General features: G+C 45.2%; 1 protein-coding gene across 1 annotated transcript in view; it reads right to left on the minus strand.

The window, feature by feature from the left end:
* The window catches only part of LOC107107052 (mitogen-activated protein kinase kinase kinase MLT), a 123,563-nt gene that overhangs the window by 6,557 nt on the left and 100,978 nt on the right, over positions 1-16,028 (minus strand). Inside the window, exon 17 of the mRNA XM_015407269.1 lies at positions 2,401-2,517. Coding sequence (XP_015262755.1) covers positions 2,401-2,517 — 117 coding nt within the window. The remainder of the gene's footprint in view (positions 1-2,400; positions 2,518-16,028) is intronic.

Genomic DNA, 16,028 nt, shown 5'->3' on the forward strand with positions numbered 1-16,028 from the left:
TAAACCGCTCTGAGACTCCTTCAGGTAGTGAAGGGTGGGGTATAAATCCAATCTCTTCTCTACTTCTTCACAGAATTTGTTTATTGTTTTAACTGTTTTAATCTGACTTGTAAATGTGTTGTTGAAATGTTCACCGCCCTGAGGCCCGTGTATAGGGGAGGGCGGTCTGCAAATCAAATAAATAAATAAATAGAACTCTGCGCAGCCAGTCAAATCTCAAGTGGCTGATCAGAAGCGTTGCTGAGCAAAAAACCCTCCTGGCCCCGCCCACTTTCTCAAAACACTCGGTGGGCACCAGGAACGGTGTTGGCGGGCACCATGGCACCCACGGGCATCCCTTTGGGAACCCCTGGTGTAGGTAATGAACGGAGCTGTCGCCTCAGGAATCAACAAATATACATGTTAAAATAAATAGCACAGGAAGAGGGTTTAAACTTGCAGAACCGGTAAAACAGAAAACATATTGTTAGGAAATAAAAATCACATGACATTCATAAATTAAAAAAAAAAGATATTACCATGGTAAAGGAGAAAAGTTTCAGCATTCTACAGTTTCCTTTTCAGAAGCCAGGTTTAGATGCCTGAAACAAGTAAACTTCACGAGCAGGCGATCCCAACAAAAGAATGAGGAACTTTCCCCGGGGAAAATTATAAACTGAATCCACAAACAACTCTCTACATTTCCAGTCTCACTTTTTAATATGGAAAAAAATCTGCCAGGGCAGGGAGACAGGGTCACCATCCCCTGATCAATGTTATATACCACAGCAAAAAGGAAGACTTGCAAAAAAAAAACCCAACCGAAACTCCAAAATCCCCCAAAAAACAACAACCGAGGGTGGGGAAGGAATGGATTCTACTACTATGCTGCTGTTGTAAAAACAAGAGGTCCAGAGTCCAAATGGGACAGTTATACTAACAGGAGGCAGGCAGGCAGAATCCGCAAAATAATTCCTGACAGGGCTTTTTTTGTAGAAAAAGCCCAGCAGGATCTCATTAGCATAATATGCCACACCCAACAGCAAAAACTCATCAGCATATTAGGTCACACGCCTGACAGCACAGCTCATTAGCATATTAAGCCTCCATGTTACCAGAAGTGTGGTCATCCAGCCACACCCACCTTTTGCTTCTTATTCTGTTTACCTTGTTTGTTGTCAAAACCCAGGGCTTTTTTTTTGTAGCAGGAACTTCTTTGCATGTTAGGCCACACACCCCTAATGTAGCCACTCCTAATGAGTTCCTGCTGTTGGGTGTGGCCTGTTATGCTAATGAGTTCCTGCTAGGTGTGGCCAATTTGGGAGACAGCCGGAACTCCGTTCCTGTGCGTTCCTGCCCAAAAATAGCCCTGATTCTTGAGAAGGCTGGTCAAGGACAGGTTGTGACAAATGGAGTTTGGATCAAATCAATGGAACTTGCAAACTAGGTAGGGAAATCAGCTTTGCCAGTATGGCTAGTTTCCACCACAGAATTTGGGCTTGTGTGCAATGGAAGTTGGCAGGCCTCAGAAATCATGGTTGCTAATGGTCCAATTCTTGACATGAGCTTTGTTTTTCCATTTCAATAATACACATTTGTGTCAAGGGCCAATGTATATTTTCTCCAATATGTAGGGTTGCCATCCCCCTGATGGGGGCAGGGGTTCCCCTGATTTCAGGGGCTCCAATCCACTGCTGGCCACCTGGCTGGTGGGGGGGAGCCCCACCCCCCAAAAGCCCTATCCCGCCCGACATGCCCGGCGCGATGACATCACCCAGAGGTAACATCATCGCACCAGGCATGTTGCACGGGGGATGCTCTAGCATTTGGGCAAAAACTCTATGGTGACCATACAGTTTCCCCCCCAAATACTACAGTGTCCCATCTGATGTGCCTAGTGCGATGACATCACCTCTGGGTGAAGACTCCCAGAGGAAGACTGGACCACCACCACCACCCGCCAGCAGCCAGGCAACACCTGGTAACCCTACCAGTATGTCAAGGAATATTTCATCTTCTACTCTGAGGCCAGCATTGGCTGCTATACCATTGACTTCGTTGTGGAATCCTGAACTCACATGCCATGATAGCAGTCCATTTCCTATTCAGGTGGTTGAAAAGGAAGTCTTAACAAAACAAAAATGTGGATCCAACCAGCTTTTCCACTGGTGATAAAGGGACATGCATGGACAAAAGCCATGTGAGGAAAGGACTGTAATAAGGAACTGGGTTAGATTGGTGGGATTCAATCTAATAGCTATTATACTACCAGTGTGCAAAACGGGGAAGAATGTTTTTCAAAAGCTACCTGTACAATGCATTTTCATAGACATATAGAATACATTTTTGCTGTGATCTTTTAGTGGTTTTGTTTCAGATCTGGGAAATTATGAAACATCAAGCTCATAAACAGAATCTTACCTTTGTCATCTTTAAAATCTCTGTATCAGGTAAGTTAGTGTTGAATGTCACATCTTTTATGTAAGTTACTGCAACCTCATCTCCATCCATCTCCATATACATTTTCCATTTACTATCCTAATATTAAAAAGAAAATGCAAACTTTCAGAACTGTAAATGGAAAAAAAAATACCCTCTTCCTTCCCCAGGCAAAAATCCCATGCATTTATAATGTTATCTGTTTTAGGAACAGATGTTTCAGACATTACAGTTTATTTGATTGTTAAATGCTTCTTATTTACCTATGTATGTGGTACTTAGAACTGTGGTTTGGGGATCATGAATGCTGCATTTTAAGGGTCTCCAAGACCACTACTAAAATTATAGGAGAAAACAATGAAAAACCAGAGGTTTCTGCCACTTGGTGATGAGGCAACCCACTTTTCAGTTTGACTTTTAAGATGTGAACCGAAAAGCAGCTTGCCTCTTCTGTGAATGCCATGGAACCTTTAAAAATACCCCCAAATTAATTATTCCTTCCTGTGCACATCTGATATTTCCCACTGTTTGCAGCCACAAAAACAAATATAGGAGCTGCGTTTGACTTTGAAAGCTCATCAAATATTCCCTGTTGTGGTAGCTGTACAAAAATATGGGGGGGAGCAAACCTTTGAAAACTATAAGAATCATTGGCCTTCATATAAGCAAAAGTTCTCAGAATGGTTCATGTTCTGATATGGAATACATTTTCCTGCATGGTTAAAAAGGTAAGAATATCAACATTTATTTTCTTAGAAATCTGTTCATATGAACAGAAGTTAGCATGTTGAGTAATACATATGCATAATTTCAGATTATTTTCCAGACATTTCTGTCTCTCATAGACACAAACAGACAAACATTCTCTCTCTCTCTTCTCTCATATACAGAGTCATGTACATGATTTTTAATTCCTTCCCCCCCAAAAAAAACACCCCACCCAGCCATGTTAGTTTGAAGCACAGAAACAGATTTTGTGGCAGCTGAAAAAGTAACAGATTTACTGTGGCATAATTTTTTACGGATTAAAACCCATTTCATCAGATATGTCAGTTGCTTATAACATGTTTATATACCCACTGCTATAGGGAACCATGGTTTGTGACATTTTATTAATTTTATTTATTTAAACATTCATATGCTACCTTTCCTTGTGGTTCAAGTGACTTTTCTGTGCAAAAATCAGAGGTAACCACTTCACAAAATTTACAAATACACTGATTGGCAGTTCACCTTTACTAAACCAGTTTAACATCCATATTGGCTGAGGAACCCTTTGTCTTTTTTTGGGGTGGGTATTTTTTGCATTTTTGTGTGCATGTGTGTGTGTGTGCCTGTGCATGGAAGTCATGGCAACCTCTGGTGACTCCTACTGGGGCACGGAGGACATTCAGAGAAGTGGCTTGATAGCCTCTCTCTGGCCTCCCGGCCTTGCTTTTCTCTGGAGGTCTCCCGTCCAAGTACTTGCCAGGGTCAGCCCTGCTTAGCTTCTGAGATCTAATGAAATCCAGCTTGCCTGGGCTATCCAGGGCAGGGCAGGGCAAGGCAGGGCAGGGCAGGGCAGGGCAGGAACCTTTTGTCTTCATTTAGACCAGACAATTAAAGCTTGATTGTTTTTAGCTAGACCTTAATGGATACTAGGGCTCTCTCAATCACTACAAGTAAATTAGAACGGCAAGATGGGAAGATTGTCTTACGCCAGTGACTACTATTGTGAACAAGCATGCTGAGAGACTTGCCAGGAAACAAACCTTGTTTGGCCATACGTTTGCCAGGTCCCCCCTAGCCACCGGTGGGTTGCAGGATCTGGGTTGGGAAACTCCTGAAGGTTTGGGGATGGAGCCTGGGGAGGAAAGGGACCTCAGTGAGGGGTACAAGGCCACAGAGTCCACCCTCCAAAGCAGCCATTTTCTCCAGGGGAACTGATCTCTGTAGTCTGGAGGAGAGCTGTAATTCCAGGGGATTCCCAGGTCTCACCTGGTGGCTGCCATCCCTGTTTGGCCAGCATGACCTAAGTGTGAGTTAAGGCCCAGATGAGTTCATCTAGCCCTTGTTGTCCACCATCTGACCTGAGCAACGAACTGGGCAGTTTTGCAGCTGCACAGTAGTGTAGCCATTTCATGTCTTTGTGTCTTATGCCTGTTTTTGTGCCTGCACACAGGAGCCCTCTTCCACCTGTGCGTGCCTGCACATTCCATTGTCCAAGTCATGGCTTGACTGTGGCTCAGGTTGCTGTGGCTTTCCCCCTCCACTTTTTTGTTTTCACTCTGAGGGCACATGAGGGCAGCCAATCACCGCTGCTCTTACTCATCGGTTGCTTATGGAGAACCGGGGCTTCCTGAGAGAACCCCAAGCAGAATTTATCTCTGATCTCGATGTAACATTTATTATTTTTATCGTTTTTTAAAATATATATATATATTTTTAAAAAAGTTTGTTTCAATGAGGATTCTCACAGGGCTCTGGGAGGAGGTATATGTGCAAACTGCTCTAGATCCAGACCATTCCGGAGCTATTAACTTTCAAGCCATCAAGAAGACTCAGACAGATACCAGCAAATAACAATATGATTTTTCCCTCCACGAAAATGCTTGATGCTTGTACACATATGAGCTTTATTACAGACATTTGTATTTCCTGGCCTGTTGGCTCCACTTCACTATACCCATGTGTGTGTACGCATTCATATATAAATACACACACACACTTTTAGGCTAATGTGTATCACTACAGTCAGAATAACTAGGCATTTGTTTATAGCTAAAAGATCCCAGCCATTTCATAGTTCCCTTGGGGCCTGATACTTACTGAGCTGTGCTAAGCAGAGTTACACCCTTCCTACTACATTGTTTTCAATAGTCTTGGAAAGGAGTAACTCTGCTTAGGTCAGCACTGATAATAGTCTAGATCTGAACATTTTTCTTTACCTCTTATGCAGTAAAAACAAGGACAAATATTTAGATGATCTCAAATGAAATTGCACCACCAATATAAAAGCACAGAAAAATCATACTGATTTTTTTTTAAAAAAAAAACCTTTCAATATTTTAAAGTTGGACTCAAGCCATGTGCATTCCTTTTAAATCTGCTGCTTGTCAGTCAATGCCGAAATGTTATGAGTAAGAACAATTTTTGGGTGTGGAACATTCTTTGTGGCAGTCATCCATTACAGCACGTAGAACCAAAAAATAAATAAATAGTAATCTGTGTATGGCCTTAGTGGCTGAATATCTCAACAGTATATAGTTGGCAGGATCTGGAATTTTAGATAAAATTAAGATGGTATAATGGTACAGGTACAGATTTCATTTCAGCAGAGTCTTAGTATGGACACGCACTGTCTGTGGGAGACCTTAACTTTGGAATGGGAAAGATTGGAGCAGGAAGAAGAACAGATACAGAGTAAATGCTTAAACTGCTGGAGCACCAGAACACTTTGTGTAGTGTTGTGGCTCAGGAGAAAAGGTGGACTTATAAATATTTTAAATGAATAAATACAAACAAATTGGGGCATGTAGTTTCTTAGGAGGAGGTGGTGGTATGGGTACCTACTGACTTTGCTAACACCATGAAGTACAGGGTGGGGTGCGGATGCAGAGGAAAGGAACAAACAAGAATAAAGATAGAAAAACTAGGATATCATGCAAGAGAATCCATCCGGTTCTGCCCAATCTACCTGCTGGGTGGAGCCAAACCTGAAAGCAGTAACAAAAAAGTAGCAGAAACATGGGTGGAGGGAGGCTGGGTATAATTGGCACACAGCATAAACATGGCAGTGGAAAAGCACTGCTATGAACTGTTGATACAACACCTATGGAAAGGAAGTAATTTTTGTGCAGCCATCTGAATATTGTAGTGGTTTTGAAAAGAGAAAAACAAATGAATAGCCAAGCCTTGACGATAAAGCCAAATGAACATCCAATGTACGAGGAGCAGTTATAGATCAAGGGACCAACAACACAGTTTAATATAGAGGTGTTCTCTGCAGTGCAATCCTAAGTAGAGTTACACCCATCTAAATCCATTTAGGATTGCCCTGCTTGTTAGGTAAGTAATGCTTCTTGCTTTGCATACAGTGCAAATCTAGGCCGGTTTAATCAGAAGTAAGTCCCCCTGTATTCAGTGGTGCTCACTCCCAGGTAGGTATGCATAGGATTGTGCTGTTAGTACAGGTTATGGTGATTTAGAGAGCAGTAAACTAAAGGGAGTCTTATATCACCTTAAAGATTAACAGATTTATGAGGGGACAAGTGGGAATAGAGCCCACTCCATCAGATGGAGCCATAGGGTCAGACTGCAGTGAACTGCACAATGGATGAGGTTTCTATTCAAGGCTCAATTAGTTATAAGGTAAAAACACAATGAGTGATAGCACAGTCTTCCTAGACATGATAAACTAATGTAACACTGGTCGTATGACAGGAATCACTTTGTTTATTGAAGCCCAACAAGGCAGAGTAGAACAGAAGCAGAATGTCAATTTCCTTCCTGGTAAAGAGCACAGGGCCAAGTTCCACAAAACGTTTACGAATGTTATTAAAACCCACCTAACCCGAGAAACCAATTCTGATCAAAATATATTTGCTAAATGGAAATCTTAAAGAGAATTTACATCCCAGGCAAGACCTGGTGTTGAAATACTTGGAAATCTGGCTTGTTAAGGGATATGCATATTTTTAATATGGTATTTTATCAAGATTTCGAAGGCTGATTTGACTAAGTTGCCTCCACCATTTCTCTTTATAAGCTGTTGAAGCTACAGTTGTGTCTAAATCATGACCACCATCCATTGTCAGGGTCTTTAGTCAGGTTACACAACACAGGGCTTCATAAGAAGATAACTGTTTATTGGTAGATCCAGTACTAGAGACACATATACAGCTTGTGTCAGAAATGACTGCCTATACCAGGGCCTCTGACTTATACTAGAATCAAACATCCCCCCGGTAAGCATAAGCCAATGGATACATCTTGTGCCCGTGGGCAAAGCAAGCAGGCAAAGCAAAAAGGCGTTAACTTTCCCAGCCGAGTAAAACTGCAGCTGTAACATCCAGAGGGTCAAGCATAAGATAGCAACCAGTTGGTGAGCCAGGGAGAGCTGAGACAGAAAACAGGAGGACACCCCTCCACATTCCAGACTTATGACAGGGCTACTTGACATCCTGCCCCTCCCAATGCCCCCCTACAGGTTTATCCAGAAAGCTGTGGTAGAACCGTCTAAGGAGGTGGGGAGCGCAAACATGTTCCTCTGCCACCCACTCTCGGTGTTGAGGTCCAAAGTCCACCCATTCAATCAAGTAAAATAGCTTATTACGCCGCAGCTTAGAGTCCAGTATATCAGCATCTTCATAATGTGGTTCGCCTTGCACCATCAAGGGAGGGGGACGGCCCAGGGTCCCAGCGGAGGAGGCTGAAATGGAAAACGGAATGCAAATGTCTCAGATTTTTAGGCAAATCAAGTTCAACAGCCACGTAATTGATTTTCCGCTTTACTGGGAACGGCCCTATAAACTTCCACACCAGCTTGCAACTGGGTTGGAGTCCTTTAATGTTTTTGGTGGACACATAGACTGAGTCCCCAGGCTGGATGTCCCAGCCATCGGAGTGCTTCTTGTCTGCCTGGACCTTGTAAGCTTGTTTGGCATCGTTCAAAGTTTCAAACAACACTGGCCAGACATCCTTGAGACGTTTACACCAATCCCCCCCCTCCCCCTCCGGCAAAGCAACATCGGAGAGGAATGGGAGAGGCGGAGCCTTGTAACCATATACCGCCATAAAAGGGGTGTCCCCATGGAGGAATGATAGGCATTGTTGTAAGAAAACTCGGCAAGGGGGAGGAGCCCCTCCCAATCGTCCTGTTGGAAGTTCGTATAACACCTGAGGTATTGTTCGAGGGTTTGATTAACATGTTCCATTTGCCCATCCATCTCAGGGTGATAGGCACTACTTAAGCCCTGTTCCACCGCCAGAAGCCCCATCAGCTCCCCCCAAAACTTGGAGACAAATTGCGCCCCCCTATCGGATATTATCTTCCGGGGGAAAGTGTGTAACCGGAAGACCTGCTGAAGGAAAGCCTTAGCCAGAAGGCGAGCCATAGGGAGCATCTTAAATGGGATAAAATGCCCTTGCTTGGAAAACAAGTCCACCACCGCCCAAATCACTGTTTTACCCCTGCTGAAGGGTAAATACGTGATGAAGTCCATGGAGATAACTTCCCACGGTCTACTGGGGGTGGGCAGGGGTTGCAGGAGACCTGGTGGCTTCCCTGGGCGTGCTTTGCACATAATGCAGGTTTGATAGGATTTGACAAAGAGGGAAAGATCCTTCCTCATCCTGGGCCACCAGAACTGGCGCTGTAGCAGATGTAACAATTTGAACAACCCCACATGCTCCGCCAGTTTATTCACGTGCACTATGGACATTATCTCGCCCCTCAACACCAAAGGCACGAACAGTTTGTGGCCGCGGTACCAACAGCCATTGGCCCTTTCTTTCACCTCCCCCTCTTTCTGCAATTCGAGATGATCAGCATCAGAAAGGGTGGAAGCCAATTTAATTTACCAACAGTCCTCAGACTCCGCTGGTTGGGCTTTTGCCTGGCTGCATGTCGTCACTGCCCCTCCCAACTGTGAGGGCATGAACATAGAGTCGAGCACACCCTCCCTTTGACTGTCATGCTGTGGGAGGCGGGATAATGTATCAGCCAAAAAGTTAAATTTCCCTGGGAAATGGTGCAGGGTGAAGTTAAACTTGGAGAAGAAATCCGCCCATCGGAGCTGCTTAGCATTCAAATTACGGTACGTGCACATCACTTCAAAGTTTTTATGATCGGCCCACACCTCAAATGGCACCCTGGCACCCTCCAACCAGTGTCTCCATGTAGAAAGTGCTAATTTGATATCTCCCGCCTCCTTGTCCCAAACGGGCAGGACCAATTACGTTCAGTGTCGTTAAACTTCCGGGAGATGTATGCAAGGGGATGTAGTTTCCCATCCTCCCCTTCTTGCAAGATGGCACCACCCATCACAACATCGGAGGTGTCTACTTGCACAATGAACTTTTTTAGTTCATCTGGATGAGCCAGCACGGGCTCGGATGTGAACAGGGCTTTAAGACGTTCAAATGCCTCTTGACATGTATTAGTCCAGTTCAGTTTTGCCCTGGGGTGGGTGCTCTCTGGCCCCTTCCCCTTAGTGTGCAACAAATCCGTGAGCGGTAGGCTCACCTGGGCGAAATTCGGGAGGAAGGATCTGTAGAAATTGGCGAACTTGAGAAATTCTTGGAGTTGCCTCCGGGTCCAAGGAGGTTCCCATCCCACAACATCCTGGACCTTGGACAGATCCATCTCCAACCCCCTAGGGGAAATGTGGTACCCTAGGAAGTCTATCTCAGTACAATGGAAGTCACGCTCACCATTTTAGGTGCCTAGGGGTTCGGGACCTGCTGTTCAGCGCCGCTTACTGCAGGTCCTGCCCTTTTCCCATCGGTTGGTCCTCTTCTTCACTGGATAAGTCGGGATCCTCCTCGGGGACACTTGCTTGTAGCGCTCGCTGGGTCTTGGGACGGGTGGATGGTTTCTTCGTTGGGGTGTCAGCCCGTTTCTTCTCTGGTCCCTTCCGCATGGCTCCCTGGGTTCCCGATCCCAGGCAGGTCACAGCAAAGTGGCCTCCCTCGCCATTTCAGTCATAGCCCTGGTTTCATCCGCTGCTCCCGCACCCCTTTCTTCTGCTTCAGAGGGGTCTTGGGTTTCGGGGACGTCAAGACAGTCTTACCCACAGTTGCAGCATTGTCGATCTTGATGGTTCTTAAGCGGCTCTCAGCATCTGCCGCTTCGTGCATCCAGGCATTCAGAGACACAGGGAGGACACTGCGAAGGACTGTCTCCCTGATCTCAGGGTGCAGACCCAGGCAATGTTGCTCGGCCATCACTCCATCAGGCCAACCCTGGATCTTAGCCACCTGGTGATTAAACTCTTCAGTATATTCCCGCACCAACCGCTTCCCTTGTTGAAGGTGCGTAAGTAAGCCCGAGCATGCTCACCAGCATTTGGGTCTTCATATTGAGCTCAGAAAGCCCACATAAAGGCGTCTACCGACTGAAGTTCCAGATCATCAGCATTGTGCAGGCTCACATACTAGTTGGCTGCCTCGTCCCTCAACAGGGATGCTATATAGTCCACCCGGCATCCTCGTCAGGAAACAGGTGGCCCCAGTTCACGATGAACTTCTGGGCATGTACCACAAAGAACGCCAGCTTCTTGGAGGTTCCATCAAAAGTGGCGTCTAGCAGCTCCATTGGGCGGTGCACTTCACAGCCCGGTTGTGCTGGCACCACGTTCCCTGAAGGGGGATTGCCAGCTTGGGCAGACAGGATCTGTGGCAGCACTTGAGCAGGGCGCGCTGGTTGCACCAGCACCCGGCGCTGTACTTCCCACTACACCACTTCCGCTACCATCCCTGGCAGATTCCGGAACGACTTCTCGATCATCTGCATGAGTTTATCATAGACCCGCTCAAGTAACTCCAGCCAGGTGCCTACAAACTCCTTGGCCTCCTCGCCCTTCTTGGTAGTACCACCATCCTCCATTTCGTAGCTCATCTCCCATAGAGCCCGATCGTAGTGACTTTCACATCGCGGCCCCGCAGGGGAAGCAAGAGTCCAGGTTTCATGAGTGTCCGCGCTGAACCATCACCAGCGCGGCCCCTTCAACCTCGTGGTCCTTCTGGCTGTTGCCCCTCCGAAGGGCTCCAGTAGAGGGTCAGCCCCGTCTGTCCCCACACCCTGCGGGAGGGAAGTCGTCGCAACGGACATAGTGCTCGGCTCCCCAAGAAGGACTTGGGCATCCTCCCCGGTCGAAACCAGGATGTTGATCTCCTCATCGTCGCTCATCTCAGCGTGAGATGCGGGTCGAGGGATGAAGGATTTCTGACACTTTATCAGGGTCTTAAGTCAGGTTACACAACACAGGGCTTCATAAGAAGTTAACTGTTTATTGGTAGATCCAGTACTAGAGACACGTATACAGCTTGTGTCAGGAATGGCCGCCTATACCAGGGCCTCTGAGTTATACTAGAATCAAACATCCCCCCGGTAACCATAAGCCAATGGATACATCTTGCGTGTGTGGGCAAAGCAAGCAGGCAAAGCAAAAAGCTGTTAACTTTCCCAGCCAAGTAAAACTGCAGCTGTAACATCCAGAGGATCAAGCATAAGATAGCAACCAGTTTGTGAGCCAGGGAGAGCTGAGACAGAAAACAGGAGGGCACCCCTCCACATTCCAGACTTATGACAGGGCTACCTGACACCAATGCTCCCTCTAAGCTGTGGAGTCCCATGAACAAAAAGTCTACTTTGTGAGCTACTGGCATTAAAGTTGTGAGCAGGTGATTTGGCTGCTGCATAAATTAGTTTGCCCTGGAGCCATCCTTCCTGAGCTGAGACAAAAGCGTGTGAGCTGGAGGCTAAAAAACTGTGAGCTAGTTCACACTAACTCAGCTTAGTGGGAACAATGCCCCCCACCACTAACTCAGCTTAGAGGGAAAAATGCCCCCCGCTGCACCCACTCAGAGGATACTCAGTTGGCTCTTTGGATCCACAAGGAGGAGCCAAAAACAGCTTTAAAATACGAACCAATGATTGCAAAAAGTACATGTTGGGGGAGGCAACACCTTTGGACTCCACTCAGGAAAAAAGTAATTCTGAAAACCATTGTGGGAAAAGATGAGAAATTATGACAAACACTCCAGTCCAGATATTATAAGAACTGAAATTGTGGCGAGAGGATGTGGAATGGTATAATATAGTCAGATCCTATCAGATCTCGGAAGCTAAGCAGGATGGGAGACCACCAGGGAAGATTTTGCAGAGGAAGGCAATGGCAAACCATCTCTGCCTAATCACTGGCCTTGAAAACCCTATGCGATCACCGTAAGTTGGCTACAACTTGATGGCACTTTACACACTACAAAGGTGGCACGGCTTTGGGGTTTTGTTGTTTGTTTTTTAGTCAAGTTTCTTCTTTATTATGAAGACCATACTTTATACAGATGGTGCATCCTACAGTGAGCATAAAGAAGTAGCTTGTAGACCTCTGGTTGAACAACATTTTCCCAAATTTAAAATTTTGTGAGCCTGACTGTAAATTTCAAACAAGGTCTATATGTGGAATGAATTTTACGTTTTAGGGGTTTTTTAAATCAAAGGTTTCAGTAAACTTTTTTTCAAAGTGGAGAAAATGAGAGGGGAAATGGAAACACCATCTTAGCAGGCAACTGAGTATTGAAAAATGTAAGATGTAACACGAGATAAAACAAACATTAAAAAATAGCCCGATCATGCTGGTATTAAAAGTAGTAGTGTGTTGATAATTTCGGCCCCCGGTAGCTCCTTTACATTCTTCGCTATTATCTATCTCAGCTGCTGAAACCTGCTGTTCTAAAGGCAGTAAGACTTGGAACATCTAGAGTGTTAGCACCTGGGTTATTTATCATTAAGGCCAACTCCGCTACCCCACTTTTTTTTATTATGCCAGATTTAAAGGGAGATAACACAAGTATGGTTAATTTGCTTCTCTTCTTTATATAGAGTGCCACGACCCATCACTGCTTTGTCCCGCGAGAGAGATACTTCCCCCCCCGTCCCCTTTTCCTCAAAAAAGAAATATGCAAGAAAACTCTCCCTCAAAATTCCATTAATAACCTCTTGTAGCGTGTTTAGGTTGCCGGGTCTGGAACTAAGGATGTTTTAATCTCTTTCACGGCAAAAACAATGTCTCGTAATGATGTACAGGACTATTGCCGTACTGATGAAGAATCATACATAATTCAGCACCTTTCACTTGGCACCACTGTGATATCCTCATTAGCGGTGGCTCACGGTGGTTGTCAGATGGTGTCCATGCGAACGCAGGCATTATATTGTCTTTGAGATGTGCAGCTGCTTCCATGACACTGCCAGTATATAAAAACATGACGCCAGTTTGTTTTATTTAGTGCTAAACCTTCCAGTTTGTAAAAACAAGGCTGACACAGAGCCTGACACGAGGCTGTGAAAATAATTAGCTCTCATTTTCTCAGCCTCCTATTTCCTTCTCCCTGCTGTGTTCCCTTTCCACTAAACCACCACATGTCAGTCGAAATGGGAGGCAATTAGCGGGCTCATTTCAGTTCCCCACAACTGTGCTGAAAAGAAAGTATTTATGATGGCACAATGAACAGCTGAAAGATTAAATAACATTTGCCTTTTGAAAAGAAAATGACTTCTAGCTAAATGGGCAATTTTTGATTATTCTCAAACAAGCTTAGAGTAGTTTGGTTTTTAAAAAAAAATACAAGAAAGGAAAATGAGTCATTTTAAGGTGAAAGAATCAAATAAAACTTGACACAGTAATGCAAATAACTGATGTTTTATTGCAAAATATGTAAATGTGTTATAGCCTTACCAATGGCCTCTTGTCTCGGGTCAAGGGAGACGACTGCCAAGTAGGCACCGGTACAGAGGAGGTTTCTCCTGTAGCAGGTTTTGTTTTATTATTTTGATTTTTTTAAAAAAAACGTTTTAGAGAAAAGGTGTTCATTAAAAATTATAAACAAACGGAGTGACACACTGTTGGGTATGATAAATTGAGGGATTTGACTACTGTTAAGGGCCTCAAAAACGTGGGTGACAATTTTGGCTGAGGCAGAACTGTAAAATTAGGCCTCCAATGTAATTAAAATGGGCGCTAGTTTTTTAGAAAGAAGAAAGTATGCTTTACTTGCTGTTTCTCCTTGTTTCAAGTATTGTGAGGTGGAATTTATGCATAATAATGAATTGCTCAGGTACTAGAAATAGATGTTTATCTGGAGCCCTTTTAAAACAGCAGGTTTCAGCAGTTGAGAAGGATAGAATTCTAAGACAAGAAATTGTATTCCAAGAGGAGCTGCTGCTGTTTTAGGATTTTCCATTCCCTAAGGATATTTCAGATTTTTCCATTCTATTCCCAGCTCTGACTTGGATGGCCCAGGCTAACCCGATCTTGTCAGATCTCAGAAGCTAAGCAGGGTTGGTCTTGGTTCGTACTTGAATGGGGAACCGCTGAGGAAATCCAGGGTTGCTAAACAGAGGCAGATAATGGCAAACCACCCCATTCGCCTTGTGCCTTGAAAACCCTTTGGGGTTGTCATAAGTCAGCTGTGACTTGATGGCAGTGTTAAGCCCTGACAAATTGCTTCTAAGGGACACTACACTGCAACGTGGGGTGGAAGGGCCATTAGTTCAACACTGTGGAATGGATGTTGTGCTGGCTGGTCAGGAAGGGTGATAAACCAAGCCATTTGGCAATCATGTATAAGGTCAGGGCAGTATTTTTTTTGCAGAGTACTGATTCATTTCCTGGTGAAGTAGTTTAAGGGTCTGGTCACACGGACGTTTAGTGCGGGACTCGCAGCTGATATCTCCCGCAGTAAAGGTTCCTGTCTATATAGGCAAACCCGCTTCCTGCTCCGAAGCCGGCAGATTCCCGCGGTTTCAGCTCTTTCACCCGCGTTTTTTTGACACCCGTTGGAGCAGGTGTTTTCCGACATCTCGCGCTTTGTATCCGCGGTTTTGGTATCTGGACAGCAATCCGCCGTGACCACGCTACCCTCCTCCCCCCTTTTTTTGGTTTTTTGTTTTGTTTCCGGTTTTAGTTATGTGTTTGTGCAAACAGGCGTTAGCTTTTATTTTGGTCTTTTCCAGCTGTCAAAGGAGCAAAAAAACCTGCCGAGCACAGGCAGAGCTGGGAACTTTGTTCGGGAAGGAGCGAGTGAGTTCGAAGCTGCTCCCGGGTGTGTGCGCCGGCCAGAGAGAGAAGGAGGAAGGAGGCGGGCTGGGAAGGGAAGCCGCCGCCGGGCAGGGGACGAAGCCCGGGCACTGTCTCTCCTCCCAAAGGGGAGTGAAAAGTTAGGCGACTCGTCGGTGGCACTCCCGGCTCCTGTGCTTGGGTTGGGGGTAGGGTGTTTGCAGCCGCGGATAGGAGATAGGATGGCGAAGGTCTTTTTATTAGTTTGTATGTACGCCCGAGCACATGGGAAGACAAGCGCATGCCCAGAGATATATATATATATTATATAAAAAACCCACCTGTGTGAACAGTACTTCGCGCGAGGGAAGCGGAAGACAGAGGGACCGTCTGACCACCTCCAAGCGATATAAAATGTTGCGGATATAAAAATCGCGGGAAAACAAGCGCAGTAAGAGGTCCGTGTGACCAGACCCTAAGTCTAAATACACCTTTTTCATGGTCTCTGAGCTTCTGCTTCCATTCGTCTCAATAACTTTGTAGACATCTCTGTTTCTCCACAGAGGGATTGGTCAGGTGTCATGGCCCATGAGCCAAACATAGACTATGGTCATAAAGGCTGCCTTTCACCAGAACTCCAGTATCTCCTTGAGGACTTTCAGAATAATAAAACTGTAGACTGTTTGGTCCAACCTAAAGAAAGAATATCCTGTATTTGGAACATCCTAAACAGATGCTTGTCCTCATAAACTGGCACCTTATTCTAGTGTTGAGTTGTGTTTACAGTTAAGGATATTGAGGTGAATTTTAAGGGAGTCAGAGTTCCAGATGAATATTCTGGTGCTGCTA

This window comes from Gekko japonicus, unplaced genomic scaffold, assembly GCF_001447785.1.
Source record: "Gekko japonicus isolate JY-2015 unplaced genomic scaffold, Gekko_japonicus_V1.1 scaffold66, whole genome shotgun sequence".
NCBI lineage: Eukaryota > Metazoa > Chordata > Lepidosauria > Squamata > Gekkonidae > Gekko > Gekko japonicus.